Source organism: Apiotrichum porosum (genome assembly GCF_003942205.1).
Source record: "Apiotrichum porosum strain DSM 27194 chromosome Unknown scaffold_24, whole genome shotgun sequence".
NCBI lineage: Eukaryota > Fungi > Basidiomycota > Tremellomycetes > Trichosporonales > Trichosporonaceae > Apiotrichum > Apiotrichum porosum.
The window spans coordinates 65,206-81,925 of NW_021167131.1; the positions used below are offsets into that span (position 1 = coordinate 65,206).

A 16,720-nucleotide genomic window follows, 5' to 3' on the forward strand; every position below is an offset into this window, starting at 1 on the left:
GACTGGCCTCTGTTGCATCCTCGTGCCCAGTCACCTTGTCTTGAGTTTCATTGTGCAGTGGTTTTGTTTCCTGGTCCTGTAGCTGTCTTGTCTAGATTCCTCACAGTCAGAGCAGGGTACCGTCACTGAACCGACCACCGCAATGTTGAATCCACAGCCGAATCATTCATAAGTACGTGGACAAGCCTTGGGCCGGGCTGTGTCATACGCGAATACGGTGGAGTTTACTGGTGGCTAGATGCTCAAAACACTTGTACCTTGTCCCCGATGGCTGTCCATGTCACCGGGGGGCCGGGTGTGGTGGTGGGGTTGCGCCACTTGCCGGACCGATACTCTAAGCGTTGTCAGAGGTTGTATGATAGCTGTGGTGCGGTCCAGTAGTGTTTTGCGAGCCAGGTTTGTCCTAATGACATGAGCTGAAGTCGACCACTGGGACTTACCGCACACCACACAGGGGGGGCACCCGATTCCGTTGTCTCCATAGAACAGAAGCTGGATCTTGGCTGTGGCTTGAGGTTCCCATCCAACACTCCCAGCAAGCCTGGCTAGAATATCGAACCTGCCCGCTTCTGACGACCGAATACAGATACGAACGTTCACGTCCGATTGTTTCTGCAGCTCGCGCTCCCACTTTAGGAGGCACGAGTTCATCTCTACCACTGAAGCGAGGCGACCGGCAAAGTCTTCATAGACCACCACCGACTCGCCTTGCCGTGGAAGGCGGTGATTGAGCAAATCGTCCGTTAACAGAAAATGGCACGTGATACTCTGTATGCGTCTGGCTGGTAGGCAGAAAAGTATAACACTTTGGGCCCCTACCAAGCACAGGTCGGGGCAGTCAAAGAAGACAACCCCTGGTCCTGCGGCTTTGGGAATTCTGCCGCGATACCAGTCTCCAAACAGCGAGTCCGAACGCGTGCGGTAGCAAAGGGTGCGCACACGTGGGAACAGTGGAGTGTTGGGGACGGCACCAGCGATGGCACAGAACATGACATAGTCGGCTTCCGAGAAGGACGCGATGAGCGTCAAACGTTCGACAAACTGCAATGCACGTCGCGTACGTGGACTCAACATGCCTCCAGGCGGTTGAAGTCTGCGATGGAGGCTGCGGGTCACGGCCCTCTGCGTGGGGGCAATGAGTTTGTGCCGCTCGGCCAGTTCAGCAGGTTGGCCACCGGATATAAGCAGTCGCAGTCGCTCCGGGTCGAGGGTCATGTCCTGGTAGAGAACTTGCGCACCGGCGTCCCACCAAGTCGTGGACACGGCGAGCACGTTGATCAAGGATCGTTGGTCTTTCTTTGGGTTGAGGTAGGAGACAATGTGACGGACAAGTTCTGGAGGGAGGGTCACGACATCGCCAGCCCGTCCAGAGTGGTGCCCCGGAGCTTGCATAACGGGGAGACCGAGGGTGAATAGATTGACGAGATTGACGTTGTCTAGCGAGCTGGTGTAAGGAGCCAAGCGGGAGCGAGGGATCGTCACCAATTGAACATTGAGGTGAAGTGCAGAAAGAGGAAGAGAAGTTGGCAGTCGGAATACAATCGACGTGACAAATCGCATACAGCGGGTCCCAACGGATTCTGCACTGCTGTGTCAGCACAGCAGTACAGCAGTGCGTCATTATCACGTTGTTGTTGGAGAGGGGGGGGGGGGGCGAGATTTGCGAAACTCTCCCCTGTACCCCTGTCTTTGTGTCGTTGCCTCTTCCAATCCAACGGAGATCAAATTAGCAAGTTATTCGCGACGGTTACTGCAAACACAATGCTCAAAGGACAGTGCTACCTACCTACAACGCCTGCCTCGACTCTCCCCATCCCGCGGAACCGTTGTTTTGTTGTTCCGTTCTCCGGCCATTGCAGTGCTCGCACTTTACGACGAGCGACATGGGGTTTGAGGTTGACGGTCGACAATTTACCCCAGACGGAGGTGCGCACAGGCCACAGGCGTTGGATGATACGATACCATTCGCGCCACGCTCAGACTTGTCCTGATATCCATGCACATGTCAACAACGACCACACAGTTGTGACGGTGAGGAGCTGTAACAGGACCACAACAGGCAGCAGTCTGAAGCGTCTTCCCTAGGCCCCTAGAGGCACATTCACGAAACGGCTGAGGTGGGATGCACATCCGTGCTGGGTGCTCTCGCAGGAATGACCATTTGCAGAGAAGATGCTCAGATGCTCATTCTTAAAGAGCCAACCAACATGGGGCCAAGCGGGCAGGTCGCCGTTCCCATTTCTACTGTTACTTTTATCACCCATATCGTACCATCCCATCGCCACTGGTTCAAGTATGCGAGTGCTCGCGTTCGCTTGTCTAGCTGCTCTTGCATCGCAAAGTGAGTATAGAACTGTGAATTATCCGCCGATTACCGAAATGCTCATCAGTGTTTAAAGTCAGATGCTGCAATGCTGCGCCGGTCTTCTTGTCCAATAGAGACGGAACGGTTGAGCCCAACAATGGGGGTGACCTGGAGCACCACCATCTTCCTGCTGTTCCCCTCTTTCACCTGGATAGTCTAAGCGGACGTCAAGCCTTGGAGGCTCCGCTTTTTGGGCCGAATGGCATAGACTACCGGGACGTGGTCTAAGGCAAGGGGTCTAACTGCTGGCTGGTGTCTGCCATTAAAGCCATTGCCCAACACGCTCCCCATGTATTTACCACTATGGTACAACAGAATGCGGACCAGAGCGTCACTGTCAACCTTCCAGCCGACCCTGAGGTAAAAGGGACCAAGAGTCGGCCACCGCCAACAGCTTGTCACAGGGTTACCTATGATAACATTAAGGATGACTCACGACTGTCGTCACTGGATGCTGATCTGCCGTGGTACGTACCTTTGTGGACGAAGCGTACTGTACAGTGCAAGACACCCGCAATGTTCTCAAGAAAACGTGTTGACCCCATGTTGCAGGTGGCCCCGCGCCGTTATGTATGCGTTGATGGAAGAGCGCAAGGTCAATTGCGACAGTGGACAGCATCCCAACCGTGTTATACGTTTTCCGACGCATGCGCGGGGAAACCAAATACTTACTGTACACCACAGGGTTTAGAACTACTGCTCGGACAGAAAGTCGATTACATTAAATTGCCCAAGTCCATCGCGAAACTCAAAGAGCACTTTCAAGACGCAGGTGACAAAATCACCCTTGTGGCCTCGAAGGCCAAGCCTGACGGGTTCGAAAAATTCGAGAATGCTGAAGGAGAGGAGGTAGTCCTCACCAACAACCACGTCTTTGAGGTAACGTCAGTCACCTCAAAAGGGTATGTCACAGGTCAAAGCAAAACGACATCTAACAACTCGCAGTGCAGAGCTTCTTAGCCCTTGGTACAGGTCAATGACCAAACATTACGACTGGGAAGACCTCAAGGGCAACCTCATCGAAATCGCCAAGGCGGATATTCCGCCCGTCCAACCAAACAACCGTCGCCAAGCAGCCAGTTGCCCATCCCCTCAGGCTAAAGCCCAAGCCGCTGCAGAGGCAGCCGCCGCCGCGGCTGAAACTGCAGCTGTAGCTGGGGAACCTGCTGCCGCTGTAGCTGCCGCCGTAGCCGCAGTAGAAGGAGCTGGACCCGTAGCTGCAGCTGCAGCGGCAGCAGTTGAGGCTGGCCTCGACCCTTTTGCAGTCGCTGCAGCCGCTAAAGCAGCCGCGGAAGATGTTTACAACAGTGATTTTTCATCGTCCACCGACTCTTATGGGTCAGCGCCGGCTACCGACGGCCGGATTAAAACATTCATGCCTACCGTGGCGACCACCAGGTCTGCTCAGTCGATGGGAACAGAGGATGGGCCATCGGCAACGGTGACTCCTGCAGACAGCACCCCAAGCCCTGCTCCGGAATCGTCCCCGCTTTCTGATTCCACAAGCACGACTTGGACAGAGAGCAACCCAACCCCTGTCGCCGAACCGTCCCCTTCTGCAGATTCAACACTCACGCCGTCGATGCCGTCCACCGAGATGCCCACCAGCCAAGCTCCCTCAGACGAGGAGACGGCGGCCACTCCTGCGCCATCGACCTTTGTGTCCCCAGAAGTGCCACCGAGTACTTTTGTGACTCCCAGTCCCGACGTGACTGAGAGTCCCAGTCCAGAAGTGGCTGATACCCCGAGTCCAGAAGTGCCAGGGAGTACTTCTGTGACTGATACTCCCAGTCCCGAAGTGACTGAGAGTCCCAGTCCCGACGTGACTGACAGTCCCAGTCCCGACGTGACTGAGAGTCCCAGTCCCGACGTGACTGACAGTCCCAGTCCCGACGTGACTGACAGTCCCAGTCCCGACGTGACTGACAGTCCCAGTCCCGACGTGACTGACAGTCCCAGTCCCGACGTGACTGATACCCCCAGTCCAGAAGTGCCAGGCAGCACTTCTGTGACTGATACTCCCAGTCCCACAGCAATGGAATCCCAGCCGACGCCATCAACGACCCCCACAACAAACGTTTATCTTACCCACCCGCCTTACCCGATACCCGTTGTATCCTCCCTCACGTCTACCACCACAGACAACGTCTACCTTACCCACCCACCGTACCCGATACCTCCTATCCCACCCTGTGCAACATCGCAGTGCTTCACTACCGAACCCACCACCCCGCCCACTGATCCCCCAACGCTCGTTGAGCCAACCCCTACACCAACTCCTTCACCCTCATCGTCTTTCAGCTTCGACGATCCCATTACAGGTGCCATGTGTATTGCCCCCGACGGACTGGGTATGATGCCCTGTCCTACCTGGAATTAGGCTTAGTTTAGCGCCTTGCTGCCGTCTTCTCAGTGCTTCGCGATACCAGTGACTTGAATAGCATCTGGAATGCACAATACCCGTCGTTTCTGAGCCTTTGATACCGGGGGACATACTTTGAGTCCCAACTTGCAGTTCTTGTAAACGTTAAACAGCTAACATTGAAAGCACCCCCCAGCACCCGTATTGTGGCTCGGCCGTGGGGCACTGCTAAAGCTGTTGATTGTGCACTCGTTTAAGACAGTTAACCATTGATTACTGGCCGGAGCAGCACGAGCGGTGTCACCTGTCGGCTCCATGGAAGTGAGGGGTAGAGAGTGCACAACGGCACATGTTCGCCTATTAGCAGTTTTGCCGACCGTTGCCGCGCTTGAAATTCTGTTAAACTCCTGTCACCTGTGGCATCGTCCTGCATATGTTCAACCTGCAATACCACTCTCACCACGCCAGGCAGTTTAATGCGGACGGTTCCGAATGGACGGTGTGCTGCGAAGATGCTTGGTTCAGAGGGACACCAGTCTGATTCAAGATTGTCTTTACAAGTCGTTTCGTTCGACAGTTTAACAGACAAGTGGGGCTTAAGCACCATGCTGACGAGCATATAACTTGCTGGCCTTGTTTGACATGCCCTTACCTCACCCACACACACCCATTCTTCAATCCAAATACCACCACCATGCTCACTCGCCCAATGTCCAAGTGCGCTACGTGCCCCAAGTTTCTCTCTGGCGTGTGCAGCGGCAAGCCGCAACCCGTTGCCAGGGCGTTGGCGACCCAAGTGCAGGACCTGCGCCGCGACAAACGTGAAGGAGACATCAGCAGCACGTTTACGACTTTCTCTGGCCGCAAGCCCGAACCCCTTCCTCCTCGCTTCCGTGACCTCAAGGTCAACCTAACCTCTGGGTTTGAAGAGGCCATCCAGAAGAGCTGGGATAAGCTCATCGAAACACTCAAGGTCAAGACTGAGGAAGTGGCAACGCAGCGCGAGAAGGTGGGTGAACTGGCCGGCACACTACTGACTCTCCAGATGATCCCGATCGCAGACTTCAAGGATGTGGCCGCTGGGACAGTGCCTGCTGAAACCGAGGCAGCGGTGCGTCGCACTGGTGTCATGGTCGTACGCAATGTCATGCCCGAGAAGGAAGTCAATGGTCTCCTTTCCGATGCCCGCGAGTATTTCGCAGCCAATCCGTTCCGGGGGTTTCCCTCGGATGAGGCTCAGAAGGTAAATGCGGTGAAGCCTGTGGATGATACTTACGTCAGGTGGTGTACGAGTCCTACTGGAGTCGCTCTCAAGTACGCGCTCGTTCACACTCGAACATGCTCGCCACACAGCGGTACATGTTGCGTTACTACCACGCTCCAGCCGAACAGCGAGGTGTGTACCATGTTCGCTTTTGAAGACGCTAACCTTTAGTCGACCTCAGTACCCCGCTCTCTTACTGTGATCGTGTCCAGATCCGCCCACCTGGCGACACAAAGTTCGCTCTTTCCCCTCACGTCGATGGTGGCGGAATCGAGCGCTGGGAGGACAAGGCATATTCGTCCACGTATCGCGCTATTCTTCAAGGCAGGTGGCAAGAGTATGACCCCTGGGACATGACTGGACGTGTCGAAGCCAACATGAACATGTACAATGGTGAGGTCCTCGTATCGATCCAAACTCTAACGGCAGGTCCCGGTGGATGCTCCGTCTTCCGCGCGTTCCAAGGATGGCTGGGTCTCTCTGCCCACGGCCCAGAGCAAGGTAAGCGGCTTAGATGGGACTACTGACATGGTGCTGACCGTAAAGGCACTCTTGTGGTCCATCCCATTCTTCAGGAGTCAACGGCATACTGGATGCTGCGTCCCTTCTTCAAGCCAACTGTCAAGGGTTCGCTGGAGGGCTGGAAGTTTAGCCTTGACGACACTGAGGGCAATGTTCTCTTCCACGGCGCTAATCCTGGTACCCCGCAAGAACACACTCCCGAGAACCACCCTCACCTGCGCCTCGAAGAAACAATGATCCCCTATCCTCAAGTGGAGCCCGGAGACACTGTCTTCTGGAGCGCCGACACGATCCACGGTACGGAGATGAAGAACACTGGTACGCAGGATGCCTGCGTCTTTTACATTCCGTCTGTCCCTCTTACAGACGGCAACATTGTTAGTATAAAGACTGGGCAGCAGATGCGCCAAGGTCACGTTATTCTGGTGAGACGAGAAGCTGGCGCTAACCTTTGCAGCAATACATCGCCCAGCAACGCGATTCGTTCCTCAAAGGTGTCCCACCTCCCGACTTCCCTGGTGGTTCTGGCGAGTCGCAGTACGCCGATCGCGCCACCGTCGCCGACATTGCTTCAGTCGAGGGCAAGCGCGCACTCGGCCTCGCCCCCTTCGAACGCGTGGCTGGCGGTGGCAAGGCGAACGCCATGCGCATGGCCGCCAACAAGGCTCTGGGCTATGCTTCCGACTAGACTCTGAAGGGACTGTGAGAATGTGAATGTAAACGTGTAATTTGGACGGCGGTCAGTCTCGTCAGGTGGCGTTTTGGAAAATGCCCTGTTCTTGGTGTGCGGTTGGCACTGACAATGTCCATTGCGGTCTTGTTTAACCCTCTCTACAAGCAGCCTCTATCTATGAAGCATATTGCGACTTTGACCTCAAACGCGGACCGACGCGCGACAAAACGAATCTTCCGTCAGCTGCGAGATTCAACGGACACTCACGGGATGGGTGCAAGAAGTGCAGTGAGTCCTGCAAGCAAGGCGGTGGCTCCCTCTGGGCCGAGATTCTTGTACAGCTGCATCTGTCAGTCGAGACGCCACGCCTCACAGGGTTACTCACCGGCGTGGCAAAGAGCGGGAAACCAGCAGCCCATACGCAACGGAGCAAGGTGTTGCCGGCCATGGCGGAGGCGGCGTTCTTTGGGTACGTTGCGATAAGGAATCCAAACACGCAGGTGAAGATGTAGACTGCCTAAGAGGTTGGTTAGCCTTTGGTGGTGTCACACTTGACTCACTCCGACGCCAAAGATTAGAGTTCCAATCATTGGCATGATCCATGGCATCTTTTGAAAGCTCGAGAGCGAAAACCAAAGCAGTCCTAATGGTGCGAGGATGGCACCCGCCATGCCCACGGGTAGGCGTGCTTCGGGTGGAGCCTTGCCGCCTGCGATGATGGATTTGTCCTTGATTCCCCGGACGAACAGTGGCTGCGTCGCAGTTCCGATGACCATGCCGAGGCCCAATGCAAAGAAGGCAAGTCCAGTTTCACCCAGTGTGCTGAGAGTCAGCTCTGGCCTCAAGACGCGCGTTACTCACAAGTTGTACAGTGTGCGAAAGGTGAAGGGGATGGCGTTAAAGAACAGGTAGATGATACCCAGTACCAGTGCGGTCCAGAGGTCCATGGCCAGTGCCATCTTCTCGACAAGCATCATCTTGATCGGTACCCACAGTGCGCCAGGGAAGACGTCCCCAACGGTGCGGTCACTACGCTCGGCGGGTGAATGCCATGCAGCCTCGCCAGTCTCGGAGCGTTTTCGCCTCGCCTCCTTCTTGAGTACAATGGGGAGGAACGTTTCGGGTACAAGGAACCAGAGGAGCACGCACTCGACGCCCGACCAGCCGATGATAAGATAAAAGGTTGCGCGCCAAGTGACGTTTTGGTTGAGGTAACCTCCGAGGATCGGACCCAGGCATGGGCCGGACAAGGGTGCGAGAGTGTAGATGGCCGTCGGCATGTCGGTTGTGCCAGGACGAAATAGGTCGGACACGCTGCATGTGAGTGTTCGAGATCGCGTATTGTCACTCACGTTCCACCGGCGACCGAAAGGAAACCAGCGCCGCACAGGCCGGTGAGGAGACGAAATACGAGCAAGATGCCCATGCTCTGCGCGGTGGCGATGGGAATGTTGAGGATGGTGAACAACGCGACTAAGAGAGGTGAGTCGGAATCAAGCGCGGGCTCACTTACACGAAATGAGATAGATGATAGACCTGCCGTAGAACTCGCTGAGCGGTCCCAGGAACACTGCCGTCAGTGACACTCATTGGGCATTGACATACGAGCTCCGATACCAAATCCGAGGACGTAGAGGCTGACACCGGCGACAGCTTCTATGCGAGGGACGTCGAACTCATCCTCGAGGTTGCTATAGGTGCTGGCCTGAATGGAGCTCGCTACAGTGACGCACACTGCAGCGGAGCACACTACCAGCAGGATGGTCCATCGCTTGAGAGCCGACCAGTTCCAGGGGTGGCGGGGGTCGGTGGGAGCAAAAGTGACTAGGTACGGGTCTTGCTCCACAGCCCACTGCTCGGCAGCACCGGGGGCGAGGAGGGGGTTGGAGAGGTCTACCGACTGCTTTCCGTATGGAATCGAGCTCCAAGACGATGGCGACGACGAATGGTGGGGGAGTGTCAATGAGATGGACGGGCGAGGTGAGGATTCTGGGACTATTGTGGTCGAGCTTCCTGCCAGGGGTTGAAGCTGGTAGTTGTATCCACCGACGTCTGCCTCTTCGTCGCGGGGGTCGTAGAGGGAAGTTGGGCTAAGGTTTGGGTGTGGCGGGGCAGCGCCGTTTGGGAGAGTCGACATGGAGGTGGTGCTGGTCTGGGTCGAGGGGGTCTCTGGTGACCAAAGGGTGTTGTACGGTGGGTATGCGGTCATTGTGACCTGGGAGGATGGATGCTAGCAGCAAGATGATGTGTTGCGACTGGAAATATCCCTCTCTGCCTTCTGAGAGAGCACAGGACGAGGTTTGGTTATCTCCGTGGTTTGTTGCCACCAGGCGGCCGGACAACGGCACCAAGACAAGGGTATGTATCGCCTCTTGGGGCTACTGATGGTAGAGTAAGTATGGGGAGCATCGCCTCTAAGCTGAAAGCTTGTCCACTCGCTAATGTGTCGTTGCATGCATATGCATGCGCGAAGCGGGGGGGATGTGCAATTATGCAACGAGGCGGTGAGAGGCACACAGATCACAGATCACAGATCTCAAGAACGAAAGAGGCACAGCTTGGGGGGGGTGCCTGACCCGCGAGTGTGAGGCATTTGTTATCCAAATGGTCCCGTTGTAATCGTTTTGGTGCAGCGGTGTTTGTGGCACACTTTATGCTGTCTGACCATCAAAGGTGATCCAAAAAGGCGGTGGTGTCGGTTTAATCGGTTTCAAACTCTATAATCTGGCTGGGTATCCTAGCAGTCTGGCCCGCGCTCGTCCAGTCCAGATCCATTCCGCCGTCCGCCGTCCACTGGCCATCTGAGGGACCAAGTCATCACAGTACATCCCGCCTCCCGCTTCACCCCACAAGCCGAAAGCCGACAACCTGCTTCGGGCCAGTGCGCTCAGAGCTCCACGTGTGAGGAGGCCACTCACACAGAGCACACAGCAACAGGCCCACAAAGGGCACGTTCGACGGAATTCCTGTGCAGAGAGAAGCATCGAGGCATCGCAGAGGGCGGCGGCGCAGGCTAGCAGGCATCCCACTCGAGGTAACGGTCCTCAATCTCCAACTTCAAGCTACGCAGGCTGTCCTACGAGGACCGATCCCACTTTCACTGAAGTCTCACTGCGCATCTATAAATGACCAGAGGGTCTCCAGAAGAGTACCACAGCTCTCGACTTTCGTACGCCTACCTACTCCTCCACAGCCACAACCTTCCCCACCCACAGCCATCTCCATCTCACCCAACATGTCCGAGTCAGTCACCATGAACGGTCTCACCACTCCGCCCCTCAGTCCCGGCTTGATCAAGAAACCCGTCCAGCTTCCTTCCCTCGACGTCAAGATGGCCTCGCTCAATCTCTTGGACCGCACTGGGCCCTTGACGGCTACCGCCACCTCGCCCTTCCACATGTCGCCCATCATCGGTGCCACCCTACTCACCGCAGCGGCCAAGCTAGCCCGGAACGCCGAGCCCCCCATCATGTCCCCGACTTCTCCGCTCGTCATGTCGCCCATCCCGCTCAGCAAGTCTGCCTTACTCGGCGCAACCGCCGCTACCGGTCTCCAGCTCCCGCCCAAGATGTACCACAAGATTCTTTTTGAGGGACAGATCCGTCCCGTGGCGATCACTGCGTTTGAGGACCTCCTCTTCCTCACCCGCGTCGCCAAGTGGAAGGTGTCTTACCACGAGGGCCGTCCCTTCAACCGTTCCGAGCAGCTCCCTTACTGTGAGCCAACAGCGAGTGTTCTCAGCTGACCAACTCAGTCGGGCGCGTCGATGAGAAACTTGTCCGCCATGCACTCGACCAGACAATTGCCGAGATCTGGGATTCGGAAGACAAGCGTGACATCGCCGATCGCGCCAAGGCTGCAACTCTGTCCAACCTCGTTGTCTCCCCCTCAACCCCTCTCGGAGAGGTTGTCGGCGCCCTCCAGAAAGCGTTCGAGCTGTGCACAAAGAGCATTGAGCGCTTTGGTGGTGCGGGCTTTACATCCATTCGCTCGAGCGGTGAAGCCAAGTCTGCCTTTGAGCTTACCCTCAAGCACCGCCCCGACCGTCTCGTCATGGAGTGGCCCTCGAGCATGGGCGAGCCCGACCTGCTTGCCGCCTTGACAAAGAACGCTGAGACCCTCCGCGAGACCGACACGGACCCCACCTTTGTCGACTTTGTCGCCTACCACGTCGGCTACGAGCTTCTCCGCTCCGGTGCCAAGCTTGACACCAAGGATGCTCGCTGGCTCGGTACTCCCGGCTTCCGCAAGGACACTCAGACGTTTGTCTCCCTCACCGACCCGGGAGAGGGTCACATCTTTGGCACCACTAGGCGTGCGCGCTGGCTCAAGGGCGCCATCTGTCACGTCGAGCACCTCGAGCGTCCCGGCAATCTGCCACGCGAGGAGATTGAGTCATACCGCATTCCCTCCATCTTTGAGTTTGCCCGCGTTCGTCTCCACACGGGCAAGTCGGCCCCCAACACATACTTTGTTGGCCGTCGCGTCAAGGACTCGGTCTCGGGCAACTTTGCCCACGACTTTATCAAGGTGGTCAACCTGACATCGGCTGCTTGCTCGGCCGCGTTCCAGCTCGGCGCTGCTGAGACCAAGGTTGCCATGGATGGTCTGACTGCTAGCGAGCAGATTGCCTACATGCGCGCCATGTCCGGCCACGTTCTCCGCAACTACAAGCAGGTCCTGTCCGCTGCGTACAACCTCAACGCACCTCTTGTCGACGACCTCGCAGAGCCCATCGTGGGCGAGGATGGCAAGTCCGAGTGCCCTGTCCTGACCGACAACTTTGCTGTCGCCAAGCGCGGCATCGAGCTCGCCGCCCTCGGCGGTTTCGACAAGGTCACCTTTGACGGCGCCTCGGACACGTACCCGTCCAAGTGTGTCATTCTCCAGGTCAGCTTTGAGAAGGCGCTCGAGCTCGTCCACCTTGCACACCAGGCCGGTCTAATCACCTACATGTCTGCTGGTTTCAAGTTTGACCACATTGCCGACGCCGTGTATTCTGGCGTCGATGGCATCGGCATTGGCGGCGCGCAGATCCTGCGTTACATGGACAGCAAGACCGGTCACCACGGACCTTACACTGAAGAGTTTATCGACCGCATTGACGCGGAGCGCGACCAGGCCGCAAACTCGCTTCGCGGTCGCGGTGTCAACCTCCTGTGCCGTCTCGACCGCATGTTTTACGAGGGATCCATCACCACGGACGAGGAGACCCTCCGCCAGCCGCTGTTCGAATCCCTCCGCGACATTAACGAGGAGGCGATCACCAGCATCCTCGCCTCGCCTGTGCTCGCTGGGATTGTCGCCATGGAGCACGACGGCGAGTCGCCTGTGCTCGGAAATGCACACCGTCTACTCCGCAAGAATACCAGCGACGCTCTGCTCAAAGCCAACGTTCCCGCCGCGTTTGCGGCCAAGTGGGACAAGCTTATCCGTGACCTCTTCGCCTTGATCAAGCACCCGGATGAGGAGACTCTTGCCCAGTACTACCGCTCTCAGCCGTGGACTGAGCTCAGGGAGGAGTACGCCAAGACTGTGAGTGTCTGTCGCTTTTGCCAGCATGGGCCATGGCTAACAAGTCAGATGATGACGACTCGCGGTGACAGGCTGTACACGATCAAGACTGCGCCTCATGCGCTTTGAATTTCCCGCTGGAGACAATTAGTGGCCATTGACATTGTATATAGGGCTGTGTAGTTTGAAAACGCACGATGTGGTGTGATGCACGAAATGACTGTGTGACTGTCAGAGATGCAGATGCAAAACGGGTTCTGATAACGGCGGGGCTGTGCATATGCTGTTTTCTGTACCTGGAGGAGTGTGCAGTATATGCTTAATGCGTCTGGCTGGCTTGCATGGCCTGGCCGGTGGCCACCGGAGAAACACATTAACGCATTCTTCGATCGAATGGCGCTGGTGGGTTCCGGTGATCCCGGTGAAAAGAGGGCGATGCTGCCAAGAATTCCAAAGAATGCAAAGAATCCTATTTCGGGCAATGAATCGTCCACACGGTCCAGCGAGATCCACCCCACCTCCCGGGTTTCTCAGCGCCGCGTACATTATAGAACCCAACTGCATGCATGAATGCAGACTACTATGCAAGCTGCAAGGGCTGTGTGTGCACCGCACCAGACACCAAGCGTACGGACAGGAGACCGTCCTTCTAAGAGTTCACCGGGTGCCTGGCGTGATGACATACTTTTACGAGCCGTTTTGTCCGAGATCCCAGACCTGAATGCCATTCACGTCCATCCCGAGATCCCAGTGCGTTCAAGCGGTGCCGTTCGGTGAACCCATACAACACAGCGCCAGAGCACGGCCCCGGCCGGTCCTTAGCCGTCACCTACGTCCACTGCCTCCCAGTCACGGCGTCCACCGGGCACGAGGCACTGAGCAGCCCCCACAGCCAAGCAGAACCTACAGCATCGCATATCCGCCCCCCACCTCCTGACGGCCAGGCGGCCAGACCACCGCCCGATCAAGGCGTCCCACATATCGTCGTTCCACAGCTCCACAGATACACTAATCTCCTCCATAGCACCGCAATACACGCCCTTGGAACCACAGCGTGACTCTGGTTGAGATCTGGTATTTGTTTCACGCATCTGCCATATCCGCAGCGCCTCGGCAATCTTTGACTGTTCGTGGCACAGCCTCAACGCGGCTTCGAGGTAGGCATGTTGAGTCCAGACACACAGCCCGTCAAGGGGCACTTTACGCTCGCTCAGAGCATATAATCAGAGGATGTCACACTCTTCCGACCTCACCCCCACTACTTGCGCTCTCAACCAACCACTTCACACCTCTCACACACAGACACTCAGCATGCTCGCTTCTGTTTTCACTGTCACGCTCCTCGCCTCGCTCCTGGGACGCTCAGTCGCCGCCCCCACCCCGGCCCCGGCTGATGAGGACCCAGCGCTCGCCAAGAGGCAGAACGCTCCGCTTTTCGGCGGCTGGGACCAGGACCAGAACGTCACCGAGCTCGTCCAGGAGCTCTCGGACCAAGTCAACCCCATCGACGCCGATGTTCTCCTCCCCGCTGACGGCTTTGTCTTTGACTTCTTGAGTAAGTGCAGATGACCGTAAGGCATAAGTACATAGCTAACAAGTGCAGAGGCCAAGAGCTTTGGCGGCGGTGGCAAGGACGGCGGCGTGATTCTCGCCGACAACACCATCTTCCCCGGCGTGGTTGGAAACGGCATGTCGTGGCTCGTTGGATTCCTCGGCGTGAGTTGGCTGGCCCTCTCTGACTTTGGCCAATTACTGACTCTGTTCAGCCCTGTGGTATGGTCGCTCCCCACAACCACCCTCGTGCCGTTGAGTATCTCATGAACATTGCGGGCCCCCCTCTTGCTGGTGGCTCTTTCAATGAGAACGGCTCGCCCTTCTTTGAAGGTAACGTCTCCGCCGGCGAGGTTGTCGTGCTTCCCCTCGGTTCGGTCCACTATGTTTCCAACACGGGCTGTGACCCCGCACTCATTGCAGCTGCTTTCAAGTGAGTGGTTTCTGGTCACAACGTTTGATACCCCTAGCTGACACCAACTGCAGCTCTGAGACACCCGGTGTCGGCTTCCTCTCGTCCATGTACACCGCCTTTGACCCAGAGACTATTGATGCCGCCTTTGGTGACGACTCCGCCCAGGTCTTTGATAGTGAGCGCCCACGAGGAACCACCCCTGCGCCATCTCACTAACACCTCTCAGCCTCAAAGATCCCTGCTGCTGTCAACCTCGGCCACCAATCGTGCCTCCAGCGCTGCGGTATCAAGGCCGACACGTTCAACATCAACGGCAAGCTGTCCAACCCCGACCTCATGAACATGGCCTTTGCTGGCTACCTCAAGGCTCAGAACTTTGACTTTGCCGGTTACGACGCCTCGACGTTCCAGCAGTACAACTAAGGATGGCACGAGGACATGGATTTCCAGACCAGAACAATGTAATGGACTGTATATAGAGGAAACTCTTCGTAGAGTCTAAATAATTAATAAGTGTATAGAGGTGAAGGCGACCTGGATATGAATAACTTGAGCTACTTGCAAACACATTCGAGGTCGGAGCCATTGCTAGCCCGAGCTAAGGAGAAACTGCTTTTTCTTTGTTGACACTCCTCTCTAAGATGCGGCACTGTCTCACGCCCAACGGCGTCTGCCATGGGCAGGCAGTGCTACACCAGCAGTTGTACATGAGACCCGTTGCGCTAAGCAGTAGTCGTGTCCCGTGTATGACATATTACTGCAGTTTTCAACTACAGTATGTGCTCAATTGGTGGCATTGGAGATCACGAGGCACATATGTACAGTACACAGAGCAGGCTGTGTTGCCGCGTGCCGAATTTGCCACCGACTCCATAGTTCCACGTTTGCCACCGTATGTAGTCGCAAACCTTCTTTCATGCATCCCCTTCTCTATTATTTCTGATGCACGACACAGCTCGACCCAGGGCGCCCGCAAGTGTAAGACAATCCACATGTTCTGCACAGGACGAGCAGCGGCTTGCCATACCTTCTGCGGCACGTGGCACCGCATCGATGCCCATCTGGGCTATCCTACACATTATTTATAAGCCTTGCACCGCTTGCCATTATTCAGCAGCACCGCGTCGAACGCGGCATGTGTGCCTCATGAAGTTGAGCGCTGGCGGTCCCTTGTCGGGTACATAACAACTGACACCGGCACACTACAGGCCTCACCCATCCCACTGGTTCTCGCCCTTGCCCAACTCTCCCTCGCCATGGTGTCCTTCCAGAATTGGCGCGACCGCCGCTCGGCTGACAAGACGGCAGCCGAATTCAAGTCTCCAGAGCCCGTAACCAAGACCTACAATACTTCTAGCACCCGCACCGGGCAGCGCTCCATGCCCTCAAGGCGCCTCCGGATCCTTTGTCTTCACGGCTATCACGGTTCAGCCTCTGTCATGCGTTCTCAAGCATCCTCCTTCGCTGGCGAAGTGGCTCCATATGCTGATCTGGTCTTTATCAATGCCCCATCCCTCGCCAAGGGAAGCTACGGTTGGTGGCATGCCCGCTCCAACATGGCCGGAGGCGGTGTTGTGTACTCTGGCTGGGGCGACACCAAAGCGAACCTCATCGATGTCTTTGCCAAGGAGGGTCCGTTCGACGGCGTCCTTGGCCTCAGCCAGGGAGCGGTCCTTACCAGTATCCTCTGCGGCCTCAACGGTAGCCACGGTATCAAGTTCAACTTCGCCATGATGGTTGGCGGCTTTTTGGCCAGCGATACCGAGCTTGAAAAGCTGTACGAGCGCCACCAGAGGTACTCCCTCCCCTCCATCCACGTTTACGGTCGCCGTGATGGTATCGTCAACCCCAGCGCAACCCTCGAGCTTAGCCGCGTGTTCAAGAACCCGACAATTGTCGTTCATGAGTGAGTTGACAGGCGGGGAGCGTGGGCATGGCTGACGCACATATGCACAGTGGCGGTCACGTTATTCCGCAACAGAGGGATGCCGAGGCGAAGATGGCCGCATTTGTCGTGGAGCAGTGGGCGAAGGCTTGATGGGAGATGGTAGAAG

The 16,720-nt window shown here is 56.6% G+C and overlaps 7 protein-coding genes across 7 annotated transcripts; 5 read left to right on the forward strand and 2 right to left on the reverse strand.

Annotated features, from left to right (window-relative positions):
• Positions 1–234: 234 nt before the first annotated feature.
• On the reverse strand, positions 235–1,560 carry EHS24_005538 (uncharacterized protein; the record flags this gene model as incomplete). The annotated part of the gene is made up of 1 exon (XM_028621061.1): positions 235–1,560. The coding sequence occupies one exon, from the start codon at positions 1,558–1,560 to the stop codon at positions 235–237; it is 1,326 nt and encodes a 441-aa protein (XP_028471696.1).
• Positions 1,561–2,668: 1,108 nt separating this feature from the next.
• EHS24_005539 (uncharacterized protein) lies at positions 2,669–4,745 on the forward strand (the record flags this gene model as incomplete). Its single annotated transcript, XM_028621062.1, has 3 exons — positions 2,669–2,725; positions 3,074–3,267; positions 3,311–4,745. 3 exons carry the CDS (start codon positions 2,669–2,671, stop codon positions 4,743–4,745), a joined length of 1,686 nt encoding a protein of 561 aa, XP_028471697.1.
• A 676-nt stretch (positions 4,746–5,421) lies between these two features.
• EHS24_005540 (uncharacterized protein) lies at positions 5,422–7,201 on the forward strand (the record flags this gene model as incomplete). Its single annotated transcript, XM_028621063.1, has 7 exons — positions 5,422–5,736; positions 5,773–5,970; positions 6,009–6,123; positions 6,163–6,384; positions 6,421–6,492; positions 6,538–6,890; positions 6,971–7,201. 7 exons carry the CDS (start codon positions 5,422–5,424, stop codon positions 7,199–7,201), a joined length of 1,506 nt encoding a protein of 501 aa, XP_028471698.1.
• Positions 7,202–7,449: 248 nt separating this feature from the next.
• On the reverse strand, positions 7,450–9,395 carry EHS24_005541 (uncharacterized protein; the record flags this gene model as incomplete). Its single annotated transcript, XM_028621064.1, has 7 exons — positions 7,450–7,527; positions 7,572–7,703; positions 7,747–8,008; positions 8,048–8,500; positions 8,539–8,659; positions 8,700–8,756; positions 8,792–9,395. The coding sequence occupies 7 exons, from the start codon at positions 9,393–9,395 to the stop codon at positions 7,450–7,452; spliced, it is 1,707 nt and encodes a 568-aa protein (XP_028471699.1).
• A 1,044-nt stretch (positions 9,396–10,439) lies between these two features.
• Positions 10,440–12,829, forward strand: EHS24_005542 (uncharacterized protein; the record flags this gene model as incomplete). The annotated part of the gene is made up of 3 exons (XM_028621065.1): positions 10,440–10,902; positions 10,941–12,721; positions 12,770–12,829. The coding sequence occupies 3 exons, from the start codon at positions 10,440–10,442 to the stop codon at positions 12,827–12,829; spliced, it is 2,304 nt and encodes a 767-aa protein (XP_028471700.1).
• A 1,182-nt stretch (positions 12,830–14,011) lies between these two features.
• EHS24_005543 (uncharacterized protein) lies at positions 14,012–15,089 on the forward strand (the record flags this gene model as incomplete). The annotated part of the gene is made up of 5 exons (XM_028621066.1): positions 14,012–14,255; positions 14,304–14,416; positions 14,467–14,684; positions 14,738–14,841; positions 14,893–15,089. 5 exons carry the CDS (start codon positions 14,012–14,014, stop codon positions 15,087–15,089), a joined length of 876 nt encoding a protein of 291 aa, XP_028471701.1.
• An 833-nt stretch (positions 15,090–15,922) lies between these two features.
• On the forward strand, positions 15,923–16,704 carry EHS24_005544 (uncharacterized protein; the record flags this gene model as incomplete). The annotated part of the gene is made up of 2 exons (XM_028621067.1): positions 15,923–16,572; positions 16,623–16,704. 2 exons carry the CDS (start codon positions 15,923–15,925, stop codon positions 16,702–16,704), a joined length of 732 nt encoding a protein of 243 aa, XP_028471702.1.
• Positions 16,705–16,720: the final 16 nt, after the last annotated feature.